Below are 12,323 nucleotides of genomic sequence, written 5' to 3'. Positions count from 1 at the left end.
GACTAGGAAAATATATTTGTAAACCATATATCTGACAAAGGACCAGTAGCTAGAATGTGTAAAGAACTCTCAAAATTCAACAGTAAAAAAAGCAAACAAACTAATTAGAACATAGGCAAATGATATGAACAGATATTTCACCAAAGAAAATATGCAGAAAACAAGCACGTGAAAAGATGTTCACCATTGCCATAGGGAAATGCAAATTAAAACTGCAATGGGTATTGGGCAAGGTGGCTCATGCCTGTAATCCCAGCCAAGGCAGGTGGATCACTTGAGGCAGGAGCTTGAGACCAACCTGGCCAACATGACAAAATGCTGTCTCTACTAAAAATAGAAAAATTAGCCAGGCATGGTGAAGCACACCTGTAATTTTAGCTGCTCGCAAGGCTAAGACAGGAGAATCGCTTGAACCCAGGAGGCAGAGGTTGCAGTGAGCAGAGATCATGCCACTGCACTCCAGCCTGGGTGACGGTGTGAGACTCTGTCTCAAAAATAAAACAAACCAAAACAAAACTGCAATGATATGCCATCATACAGATATCAGAATGGCCAAAAAAAAGAAAAAAAAAAAGCTGGTGACAACACCAAATGCCGACAAGGATATGGAGAAAAGGAATCATTCATCCATTGCTGGTGGGAATGTAAAATGGTACAGTCACTTTGCAAAGCAGTTTGGCATTTTCTTTAAATACTACATGGGAAACTATGTTATGATCAGCAGTTGTACTCCTGAGCACTTACCGCAGAGAAACAAAGATTTCGGTTCAAACAAAAATACATGCATGAGTGTTTATAGCATTTTTACTTTAATACCCAAAAAGTGGAAACAACCCCGATGTCCTTCAACGGGTGAATGGTTAAACTTGGTACATCCATATCATGGAATACCAGCCATTAATAAAATGGAACAAGTTACTGATACATGCAACAATGTGGATGAATATCCAGAAAATTACACTAAGTAAAAAAGCCACTCCAAAAGGTTGCATACTACATGATTCCATTTATACAGCATTTGTGAAATGACAAAATTACAGCACAGTAGAACAGACTGGTGATTACAGGGGCTAAGAAAGGGGCAGGAGTAGAAAATGGATGTGCCTATAAAAGGGCAACATAAGGAATCCGGAAATGCTCTGTATCTTGACTGTATGTATCAACATCAGACTGTTGTGATAGTGCATTATAGTTTTGCAAAATGTCACCTCTTTGGGAAACTGGGTAAAGGGTACATGGAATCTCTCTGCATTGTTTACAAAATATATATACACATTTACAATTATCTTAAAAGTTTAACAAAAAAACCAGTTTAAAAATCTCAGGATAGAAAAGGATATATGTATTTAATATGTATTATAAAAAGCAGATATACTTTTATTTCAATACCAAAAAAATGAAATTAATCTCAGGTACCATTATTGAGTCAAATTTTGATTAAGAATTGAAGAATTAAAGAGGAAGAGGGGAGCTGTCACTAACAAATCCCAATTTAATTTCCACGAGAAAAAAAACCAAACTATGAAGGCATAGACAAATCTATATATCTGAAATAAACCTCAGCTCTTAAAGTTTTAATTATAAGAAAGCATATAGATTCCAAAAGAAATTCCTTCCTTTATAGTACTCTGTAAAATAATACCTACACTCCTCAGAAAAAATACAGCATTTTAAATCTAGATGCTTACCTCACAGAATCACTTACTTCAGAAGGGTGGATCACAGTTGCAATTAGGGGTTAGATGGGTAGAGATGAAGGAGTTGAGAGTTTTTGTGGCAGAAGAAACAAGGCTGGGGGAAATGCAGGAACAGTATGGCCTAAGAAACAGTACACCAGACTTGGCACCAGATCTCCAGTATTGACTTCCTCATCCTGCATACAATCCTAGTTCTGTCTCCATTACTGAACTCCAAATAAATGACAAACTCCCTGTGCCACAATTTCCTCCTCTTCTAAAACAGGTAATATTTTCACCTGCCCATCAAACAGGATATTTGCAAGGATAAATACCTGTATGGCATGGAAATGTTTGAATGAAGGGTACCAAGAAATAGCATTTTGCAAATGAGGTGAATTTAAAACACTGAATTTCGGTCTATTTTATATGAAGAAACAGGCATAATGGAAGATAATTTTTGAAGGAGACTGAAGAAAGAGAAATAAAATGAAGAAGATGATTCAAACAAAGTCAACATCGTCATTTACTTTTCTCAATTGTCTTGAGGTTACTGGTGGAAAATCTGGTATTGCTAAAGGCATACGGTACCCCAATCCACTAGCGAAACCATTTTAATCACATGAATTTTCCACACCAGGATTTAAAAGGTTGAAAAAAAACAAAAACCAACAACCAAAAAACCTCACAAGACTGCAAATCCACTAGGGTCTGGGCAACAGTTTTTATCACAACACTGAAAAATGAGGACAGCATGGAAATAAGCAGTTCATTTTACCTGCACTGCAGCACTAATTAAATTCTGACTGGTATTTCGGTTACTCATTCAAGTCTGTCTGCCTCCACTTGAATCTAAGCTCTTTGACTAAAAAAAGACACAATTCATACTCATCTTCACATCTCTCATAGTCCATAACTTCATATATGGTCAGCATTTTGCAAACACTGTATTGAACAAATATGCATGTGTCTAATATATTACTGCCAGTTTAAAGGAATACACTTAAGGTATTCCAAAATAGAGGCTGATGTCCTGATATTTATTTAGCTTCAGCACTGAAACTTATTGAACAATGGTTTTGATTTCTGGAATTTCACTTTCTCAGTTTATACTATTTATTATGTGGTAAGGAATAATAAGCTAAATAATGTGAATATAAATTTTTACTGATAACCTGAAAAACATCTTTCAAGGATAAATCCTGAGCCCAGAAAGACATCAGGCAAAACAGTGAGAAACTCTTAGCTGTGATTTATACTAGGCATCTTAGGTTGCTTTCTGTCAATAATTAACTATTGGATTTTTCAAAAAATTCTTATTTTCTATTCTTTACTCACCAGTGTCCAGTCTTGATTTGACATGCTGATATCTTGGGTTCTGTGGTATCCTTTTGGTCAGATACTAAAAAATAAGGAAATTCACAATTAATTGGGTTAATGTAAAGATAAGGGTGGTAAAGTCAGGAGTCGGATACTTAAAAAATGGGGGAAAAATGCTAAAATTTCTTAGAATTTAAAGATGGGGCCGGGTGTGGCAGCTCACACCTGTAATCCTAGCACTTTGAGAGGCCAAGGTGGGCAGATCGCTTGAGGTCAGGAGTTCGAGGCCACCCTGGCAAACATGGTGAAACCCCATCTCTACTAAAAATATAAAAATTAGCCAGGTGTGGTGGCATGCATCTGTAATCCCAGCTACTTGGGAGGCTGAGGCAGGAGAAGTGCTTGAACCCGGGAGGCAAAGGTTGCAGTAAGCCAAGACTGCACCACTGTACTCCAGGCTGGGTGACAAGAGTGAGACTCCCGTCTAAAAAAAAAAAAAAAGATATGACGAGTTCCAGAGCTCCAATTGTTGTTTCAATATAGGATTGTTTTCTACAGCATTTCCATAAATAAATATATTTATCCTGTTTCTGTCAGAACACTTCCATATTTCATCAAACTCATCCCAGAGTACTACGTGACGAGGAAAAAAAAAAAAAGCTCCTCAAAAATTATTTCTTACATTGAGCCCAAATCAGTCTCTCCAATTTTCATTCAGTCCACGGTTGTAACCCATGGTAAGTCATCTGCCTCTGCCTCCAGAAATCTGTTGAGATGACCAAAGGCAGTTGTCCTGACCCTCTTTCATTTCATTTTTCCTTATGATGGTTTCTAGGTCATTTCCTCGAGATTGTATCTATCTATCCCCTGCAAGGGATGCAGTCCCAAGCACAGTGCTCCAGATGTGGACAGGCCAGGCCCCCGTGGCGCAGGCTCCTGTTGCTCCCCAGAGTCTGTGGCTCCTGGGATGGTGACCATGGCATCTGCTCTCATGGCAGCTGAGGCTCACCCGGGGCTCAGCACAAGTTTATGGTCAGCAAAAATGCGTACGTCAGGTTTCCTTTGTGCTGTTGTCTGGTAGCTAACTCTTTGAATCTGTATTCAAAGACGTTAACCCACATTAAATTACAGTGGCAATTGTGAAACCCATTCAGTGAGGAGAAGCTAATGAATAAAGGTATTATGTAATACAGCTTTCTTGCTAAGGCCTTTTCCTAGCCTACAGGTATGAAAGCCTTTTCTTCAGTAACAAATAGCTGTGGAATATGAAATGACCGCAATGCCTTTCCAGCTTTATCTTCTGTCACCCTCCTCCATGTTCCCATGTTGAAGTTGCAGGGAATGTCTCTCTAATGCAGCACATTCATTGAGGTTGCCAGTCTTTGCAGATGTCTGCCTAGAATGCCTTTCCTTGACTACTCCTTGGGAAAAATGTATTTCCTCTGTAAAGCTGTCCAGTACGGAGTTAGGCACTTTTTTCTCCCTGGCTCCGAGTACTCACAGCCCGCACCATTGTTTAAACCTCAGTCTTCTTCTCCAGTCCAGGATTCCCTTGAAGGCAGGGGCAATGACTTACTCATATTTGTATTCGCCTAGGACCTAGTGTATGGTAAGCACATTTATTGATATTCAGTCAATAAGTGAATACTGAAAATGCAGATTGTATTTTCAACTATCTGGTTCCTTAGAAGAGAACATCGGACTTACAAAAACTGCATCCTTTGCCTTTGAAAACAATTAACTACATAGAGCATGCTCTGTCAGGAAAATTGTTTACCTATAAACATTTACCTATAAACATTTACCTATAAAATAATTGTTCAGATGACCCACAAAGCATACAAACAACATGGGATACTTTGGTGTCTTACAAAATATATGTTGGCCGGAGTTTTGGATTTCAGGACCAGGGAGAATTTTTTAAAACTAGGGGCACCTACAGCTATCACCTTTTAATATTGCCAAGGACATAAAAAACAAAACCAAAGAAAAGCCTCACAACTATCTGCTATTTTAACATCTAAAAGGTAAGAAAAAAAAGTCCCAGAGTAAAAGGGTCAGTCCTTCGGTGTCATTAAAAAAATTCATGACATTGTGTTTTTCACTTCACCCCAGGCAAGTCAAATCTTTATCATGAACTCTTAGCATTGGTCCTCAGATTGTGTTTGGAACCACTAAAGCTTGTTTCTCCAAATAATCAGTCATTTGTCTATATGAGAAAGGAAGTATAATGCCAATTTCAATTCCTTCCCCAGAGGAAGACAGAGTAGATTCTTGAGTAAAAACAGGAAAACGTACAAAAACTGAAAAAGGGGACTTCAGTGCAAATTCCTCAGAGAGACAATATCATGGAAAAGTGAAATCAACAAACAAAAACAGGGAAAGTATGTGCCTGGTAAACTGAGTCAATTAATGTTAATACTAGATTGCAGTTATCTTAGGCTAAGGGATTTTTTCTTTTTGCACTCTATTTTTAAAAAATAATTGCTATACTCTATTTCCTGTTTTTACTTTTGTTTTGTTTTTCCCTCTAGTTTCCTAGCAAAGTGTCTCTTAAAAATTCCAGGCTAGTCTCTGCTGAACCAAGGGGATTTGTCCGTACCTAAGCCAAAATAGCTAAGAAGTGAGGGTGTCTCTGGGGACCAGGTGTGGTGGCAGCAGAATGATGAGGGGAGAGAGTGTGGACAGCTGCATGGCTGAACCCTTCCCGCCCCCAGTTTTCCCTTACATAGACTAATGAGAAATCCATATGCTACAGGAGAAAAATGTCGTTTCTTTTCTGTGTTCCCACTGCAGTCCAATTTCTTGTTCCTGACTTTCTAGTACCAACTGCAACGTAAAATTATTTGTGCTTCATTGCAAGCCGAGCACCATAGATTTTATGGGACTGACATACTTTTTTCTTTAGAATTCCTGCTCTGGGGCGCGGGGGTTGGGGGGTGACTGCTTCTTGACCTACTGAACAACTGGCTTTCTTTCAATTACATAAACAGGATGGAATGGTGGAAAGTGAAGAAGCTGAAAAAAAAAGCTGTTTTCAAGGAAGACTGTTCGTTCATTCAACAAAGACTTATTGAGCACCAACCACTCATTCAGTGGGCATTTACTGAGTGCCTACTAGGAGCAAGCCTCTGTGCCGAGGACAGAGAGGTAAAAAACACAGTCTTTGCCATCCAGCTTTCGCTGACTGCTGGGAAGACAGACAAGTAGATAAACAGATGCCAGCCTGCATGAAGAACAAGGAAAGGGAAGGAGGGGGTATGACAAAAGCATATCAGATTGGCACCTAATCCAGATTAAAAGAGTCAAGAACTGTTTCTTGAAGGGTTACTTCTGAGCTGAATTCTGAGGGTCCAGGAGGTTAGTCAAGCTAAAGTAGTGGGCAGGAGCTATGGGGTTTCTGGTGAGGGAAAAGCATGGTGAAAGAATGGAGACTAAAGGGAGCACCAACAGTTTTCAGCAATCTTAACATTAAGTGGCAGGCCTGGAACAGAGCGGGAAATACGGGGACAACCGACGCTGGAGAAGCAGCAGGGGCAGAACACCAAGAGCCTTTCGTAGATGTAAAAAACACTTGGTTTCATCCCATAGATCAGTGGATCTTGAACAGGTACCATTTTGCTCCTTGTACCCCCAAGGACATTTGTCAATGTCTAGAGGCATTTTTGGTTGTCACAACTGGGTGGCAGGACGTGCTACTGGCATCTTAGTGGGTAGAGGCCAGGGTTGCTGCCAAATACCCTACAATTACAGGATAGCCCCAGCACAAAGAATTAGCCAGCCCAAGTGCCAATAGTGGCCAGGCTGTTGAAGATGATGAGGGGTCACTGAAGAAGTCTGAAGGAGGAGTGACAAGATGATATTTCTGTTTCAGAAAGGTGACTCTGGCAGCAATATGGAGAATATGAGTCAAGAAAGGAGGCATGAAAATCAGTTGAAAGGCTGTTGTGCTAAAAGGATCTGTAGTCCTAAGGAAGTGCCAATAAAGATGAAGAGAAAGAGACCATTTCAAGAAAAATCTTTAAAATGTTAAATCAGTATAATTTAAAATTTACTCATGTAACAAGAGGAGGACAGTGATACCATTCTCCAAAAAAGGGAGTTAAGGAGGAAGCACATATTGAAAACATAACATGGTCAGGTGGAGCATGCTGAGTATGAGATATCTGTGGGTTGTCCACAATAGAAGTATCGGCTGGGCACAGTGGCTTAGACCTGTGATCCCATTAATTTGGGAGGCTGAAATCGGGAGTATTGCTTGAGCCCAGGAGTTCAAGACCAGCCTGGGCAACACAGGGAGACTTTTGTTTCTACAAAAAAAATAATAATAATACAAAAATTAGCTGGACATGGTAGCGTGTGCCTGTGGTCTCAGCCGCTCTGGAGGCTGGAGTGGGAAGATTCCTTGAGCCCAGGTCAAGGCTGCAGTGAGCTGTGTTCCTGCCACAGCAACCCAGCCTGTGTGACAGAGCGACACTCGCCAAAAAAAAAAAAAAAAACGAAAAACAAAATGGACGTATCTAGTTGGCTATTTGGGTCTAGAAATCAGGAGAGAGACCTGAGCTAGAGAAAATAAGATTTGGGAGTTGTCAGCATACAGTTGGCAGAGGAAGCCGTGGAAATGAACAAAATCATCCTGGGGAGACTGCAGACTGAAAAACCCCAACAATTAAGGTCAGGTAGAGGAGAGATACCTTGGATGAAACTCAGAAGAGTCCATACAAAAGTGGGTCATGAAAATTAAATCAGGGAGAAGGGAGTGGTCAACAGTGAACAATGCTGTCAAGTCAGAGAACAAGAGGTCAAGTATGAACAAGTAAACAAGAATGGAGGTCAGATAAGAGACCAAGAGAAACGTGGATTTGAATGCAGCAAACTAGGACACTGTGGACAGCCGTGGTGGAAGCAGCTATGGGAAACTGATAGGGCTGACACAAAAACAGCAGGTCAAGTATATGAGAGGCGAGGGAGGAAAGAAGACAGTAGCTGTTTGATCTTTACTTTTTCCCTTAAGAGAGTTGCCAAGGAATAATCTTTGTTGTTTTTTGTTTTGGAAAAAAAAAAAGAGAGAGATTTGAGGATGTATACAGGCTAATGGGCAAGATAAGAGAGGCTGAAAATGGTATGGAGAGCGTGGGAGAGGATGAGGCCCAGAGCCCAGGCAGCAGCGTCAGCTTTGGATTTATTTAAGATAAATATATGACAGATAGGTGGTCAGAATGGAGTTCATCTGGAGGAGGCAGGAAGTTGAGAAAGTTCATGTTTGTGGTATCATTACAGGCTCTTTGAGAAGAACCAAAAATGTCAAAGACCCTTTGAGGGTTTACATAAAAAAATAATGTCCTCCCTGTCTTCCCACCATGCCAGCTATTTCACTTCTATATGACTTTCAAGACCCAGGGCAAACTTGTCTTCTGGAAAGATTCCTCTGAAGGCCTCAGTTGATGGAAATTTCTTCCTTGCCTGGATATTCACAGTTCTTTGTACCATTGACACTTCTTACTTCCTGCACTTGGGACAGGGGCTCTATCTTATAGATCTCTGTACCTGCTACAAGACTCTCTACTAATGAGAGAGCATTAAGTACCTGCCAAATGAAGACCTGAGCAACATGCGGTGTGCATGCTGGTGCCTCCTGGGCAGCATGAACATCAAGGGCTCTAGGAAGGAATCTCAAAGGAGACTGCACACCCACTGGGGGTGATAAGAAAGACTTCATAGAAGAATGGACACTGGAGCTATGTTTTAAGGGCTGACCTTCTGTGGATAAAAAAGATGGAACGGAGGAATGGAAAAAGTATTCCAAATGGAGAAATTTTTAATAGCAAAGCCACTTTAAAAGCAGGCTTAAAGAACAAATTGTTCTATTTGTGGGAGATGATTTAGCAACAACAAGAAACATGGTAATGCTGCTAACATTTGTTGAGCACTTACTACGTCATCAGGCACTCACCAAGCATTTTACCTGCATTATCTCATCCCCTACAACCACTGTATGTCTTCACTCCAGCAGGGGTTCTTAAAATGGGGAACACTGATGGGTTTTAGGAAGTCTATAAGTCCCATGAAACTATGCAAAATTATGTATATATGTGCCTTTTTCTGGGGAAAGGGTCCTTGATTTTAACCACATTTTCAGAGGGGATGTAACCCCAAAAGAGTTAAGAATCATTGGTATATGGAACCCTGTGATCTAAGACCGGAGAGGGACAGGTAGGCTCCTACTGGAGAAGCCTGAGTATAGACTGAGGGGTCTGGACTAGGTCCAGAAGGCAATGGAAGGTGCGAAAAACACTGAGCTGTGAGCTACACAATCTAATCAGTATTTTGGAAGATGACTAACATATGCAAAGTAAGACTGGGTTATGTGAATACATGGATATTGGAGAAGAATGGGTAAAAATGAGAAGTCAAAGATGGGATTTTTCTGAAGGTGAATATAAAAAATGAATGAGCTTTTTAAGACTTTCCATCTCTCTCAAAGTGGGACTTACAAAGTTGTTCATATTTCAACTGCAACATATGTAGTAATACATTTAAAATATTTTTAAAAATACTATTTTACATTTTGTTCAAACTGTCTCTACTTATATAGAGAGGAAATCCATAAAATGAAGAGAGTGGGTACAAGTTTTACTACAGCCACATATAAGGCAACCTCACATTTAAAATGGGTCTTTTAAAGGAGAACTTTTTTAAAATGGGATTTTTAACCTGGTCTAATTACCCTGATCTCAAACACCAACCTTGGCCCCTGTTTCCAAGTGCAGCAGCCCTACTTTCTCAGCAGCTACCACCTGTAGCGAATTGTATTTTTCAAGATAGACAGAAGAAAATTTCCCATCCCACTTACACGATGACACTACACTCCTTCCACTGAGGGAGGGGCTTCTGCTTCCTCTCCTGAATCTGGATGGGCCTGTGACTATGAGGGAAGCAGTGACATATGACTTTTGAGGCCGGATCATGAAAGGCAATACAGCTTCCATCTACCTGGTTCTCTTGGGATACTTGTGGCCACTCAGTCTGTAGTATTTTGTTATGGCAGCCTATAGAACTCAGCAGCTATGCTGTGAGGAAGGCCAAGCCGCATAGAAAAGGCTATTTGTAGGTGATATGGCCATCAGCCCCAGCTCAGGTCGCAGGCAACAGACAGTATCAGTGGTCCAACATGTGAATGAAGCCTTCAAGATAAACTCTAACCCTAGCTCCTGTCTGTCTGCAAAACCACATGAGAAATCCCAAACCATCTAGCTGAGCCAAGTCAACTTTCAGAATCATAAAAGCTAATAATAAATGATTACTATTGTTTTAAGCCACTAAACATGGAGTGATTCATTATAAACCAACATGTAATTGGAACATAACCCCATGCTATTCCCTTCTAGCTAAGCTCCTTGAAATAAATAAATCTATACTGGGTATTTGTACCTTACTCTTCCGTCCATTGCAACATGGCTGCTGTTCCCACATTCTACTGAGGCTCCTATGGCACTAACCAACATCTGCGATCCCTTAGCTACTGAATATAATGGACGCCTTACAGTCCTTAACTTACTTTACCTTTCTATGCCATATGACACGGCTACAGATCCTCATCTTTTTCAGTTTCCACTTCCTTGGTTTCAGTGACATCTTCTCCCCTGATTCTCCATTAACACATGGATCGTTCCTCTGTTAGTCATTTAATTATTGTGTTCTCAGGATTCCAACTTCTCAATCTGTAGGTTTTCTGTGGACTAACACTTAGGCTTAATTCCACCTATATGCTTCTGATTTCCAAATAGTGAACCTTAGCCTTGACTTTTCTTCTGCCGTTCAGACATGTGTTCATTTACTCATTCAACCAATATTTATGAAACAACTACTTTGTGCCAGCCAATGGAACAATGCAGACAAGGTCTCTATTTTATGGTCTCGTAAGTATGCCTCCAAAGAAGTAAATAAAATACAGATTATGATCTATGGGGTGAAGATAGTAGACTGAATGAATGTATCTAATGTCACTCCTTAAAGCCTCAATAAAATCTCATTAAAAAGATATGATTTTAAGGATATAAAGCCCCAAAAATAGAGTGGGAGAAGTTACAGCAATAGAGCACTAGAATTCTGAAATCTACAAAATCAATCAGCAAGTGAAAATGCCTTCATGGACTCAAGGTAGCTGAAGACTATCAGGCAACAGGGAAGGCAAAGAACAATTCTTGAAGGGCTGAGGAACTGACAGCCTTAGGCAGCTCCAGAAGTGGGGAGTAGGAGTAGTTGAAGCAAGAGCTGGTTAAAGGTCTTTGAGAAGCAGCTGGATCTCCAAATCCCTCTCCTCTCTGTGCCACTGTATGATTGGCTCTACCCAGTCCTGGTAGATATTATAGATTCATTCCCTGGAAAAGGTTTCTTGAGTGGGAGGTCTACACACAGGGAAAGCCAGAGATATTATTACTGAAAATAGGGGCATTAAGTGAATGATGAATACCAATGTTGAGACTTAGTCGCCAGCTGTAATACCTCCAAGAATTCAACTAGGCTTTTACTCTTAGGAGACTGGAAGAGTTCTCTGGGGAAAATGGCCAGCCTGAAAGGAAGGTACAGATTTGGGAGGAGGGTGTTCCAAAATCATGGCCTAGCAAGATCGTTCTATAATAAATCTTATCATCAGCAAGTATCTCTCAGATACACAGAGATCTCAATTTCCTTTTAAAATCTCCTACTTGATTGAAGCTTGTAATGTGGTCTTTGTGATAAATAAATAATAAAGTCTCCAACTTGAAAACATAAATTAACAACTGAGGAATAAAATAAGTCTAAGAACACTGCTATATTCTGAATTGTGTCCCTTCAAAATTTGTATGTTGAAGCCCAATGTGACTATTTGGAGATAGGGCCTCTGGAAGGTTATCAAAACTAAATGAGGTAATAAGGAGTATCCTTATCCAACAGGATTAGTGTCCTTATAAAAAGAGACTCCAGAGGATTCCTTCTCTCCTCCCCCCACTGTGAGGACACAGTAAGATGGTAGCCATCTGCAGGCCTGGAAGAAGAGTCCTCACCAGAAACTAAATCAACTGGCACCCTGATCTTGGACTTCCAGCCTACAGAACTATGAGAAATACATTTCTGTTGTTGAAGCCACCCAGTCTGTGGTATTTTGTTATGGCACCCTAAGTTGACTAACACAAACATCTCCAACAAAACAAAAACAGCAATTTGGAAGAAACAGAGACTATGCAGGGGAAAAGAACACTTAAGAAAAATATCATTAAAGAAATGAAAATACACACCCACACTGCTCTAAAATTGATTGCAGTGGCCAGGCGTGGTGGCTCACAT

At 40.3% G+C, this 12,323-nt stretch overlaps 1 protein-coding gene across 5 annotated transcripts in view; it reads right to left on the bottom strand.

Moving 5' to 3' along the window:
* The window catches only part of CEP41 (centrosomal protein 41), a 48,652-nt gene that overhangs the window by 28,309 nt on the left and 8,020 nt on the right, over nt 1–12,323 (bottom strand). For 3 of the 5 annotated variants that reach the window (XM_017532541.2, XM_017532542.2, XM_017532547.2), the window contains exon 2: nt 3,015–3,078. In XM_017532541.2, the coding sequence (XP_017388030.1) occupies nt 3,015–3,078 (64 nt within the window). Of the gene's footprint in view, nt 1–1,688; nt 1,819–3,014; nt 3,079–12,323 lie in introns of all 5 variants that reach the window. The other 2 variants (XM_017532544.2, XM_037739994.1) reach the window with 2 other exon arrangements.

Source organism: Cebus imitator, unplaced genomic scaffold, assembly GCF_001604975.1.
Source record: "Cebus imitator isolate Cc_AM_T3 unplaced genomic scaffold, Cebus_imitator-1.0 Scaffold77, whole genome shotgun sequence".
Lineage (NCBI taxonomy): Eukaryota > Metazoa > Chordata > Mammalia > Primates > Cebidae > Cebus > Cebus imitator.
This window is presented reverse-complemented; position numbering and strand designations above follow the sequence as displayed.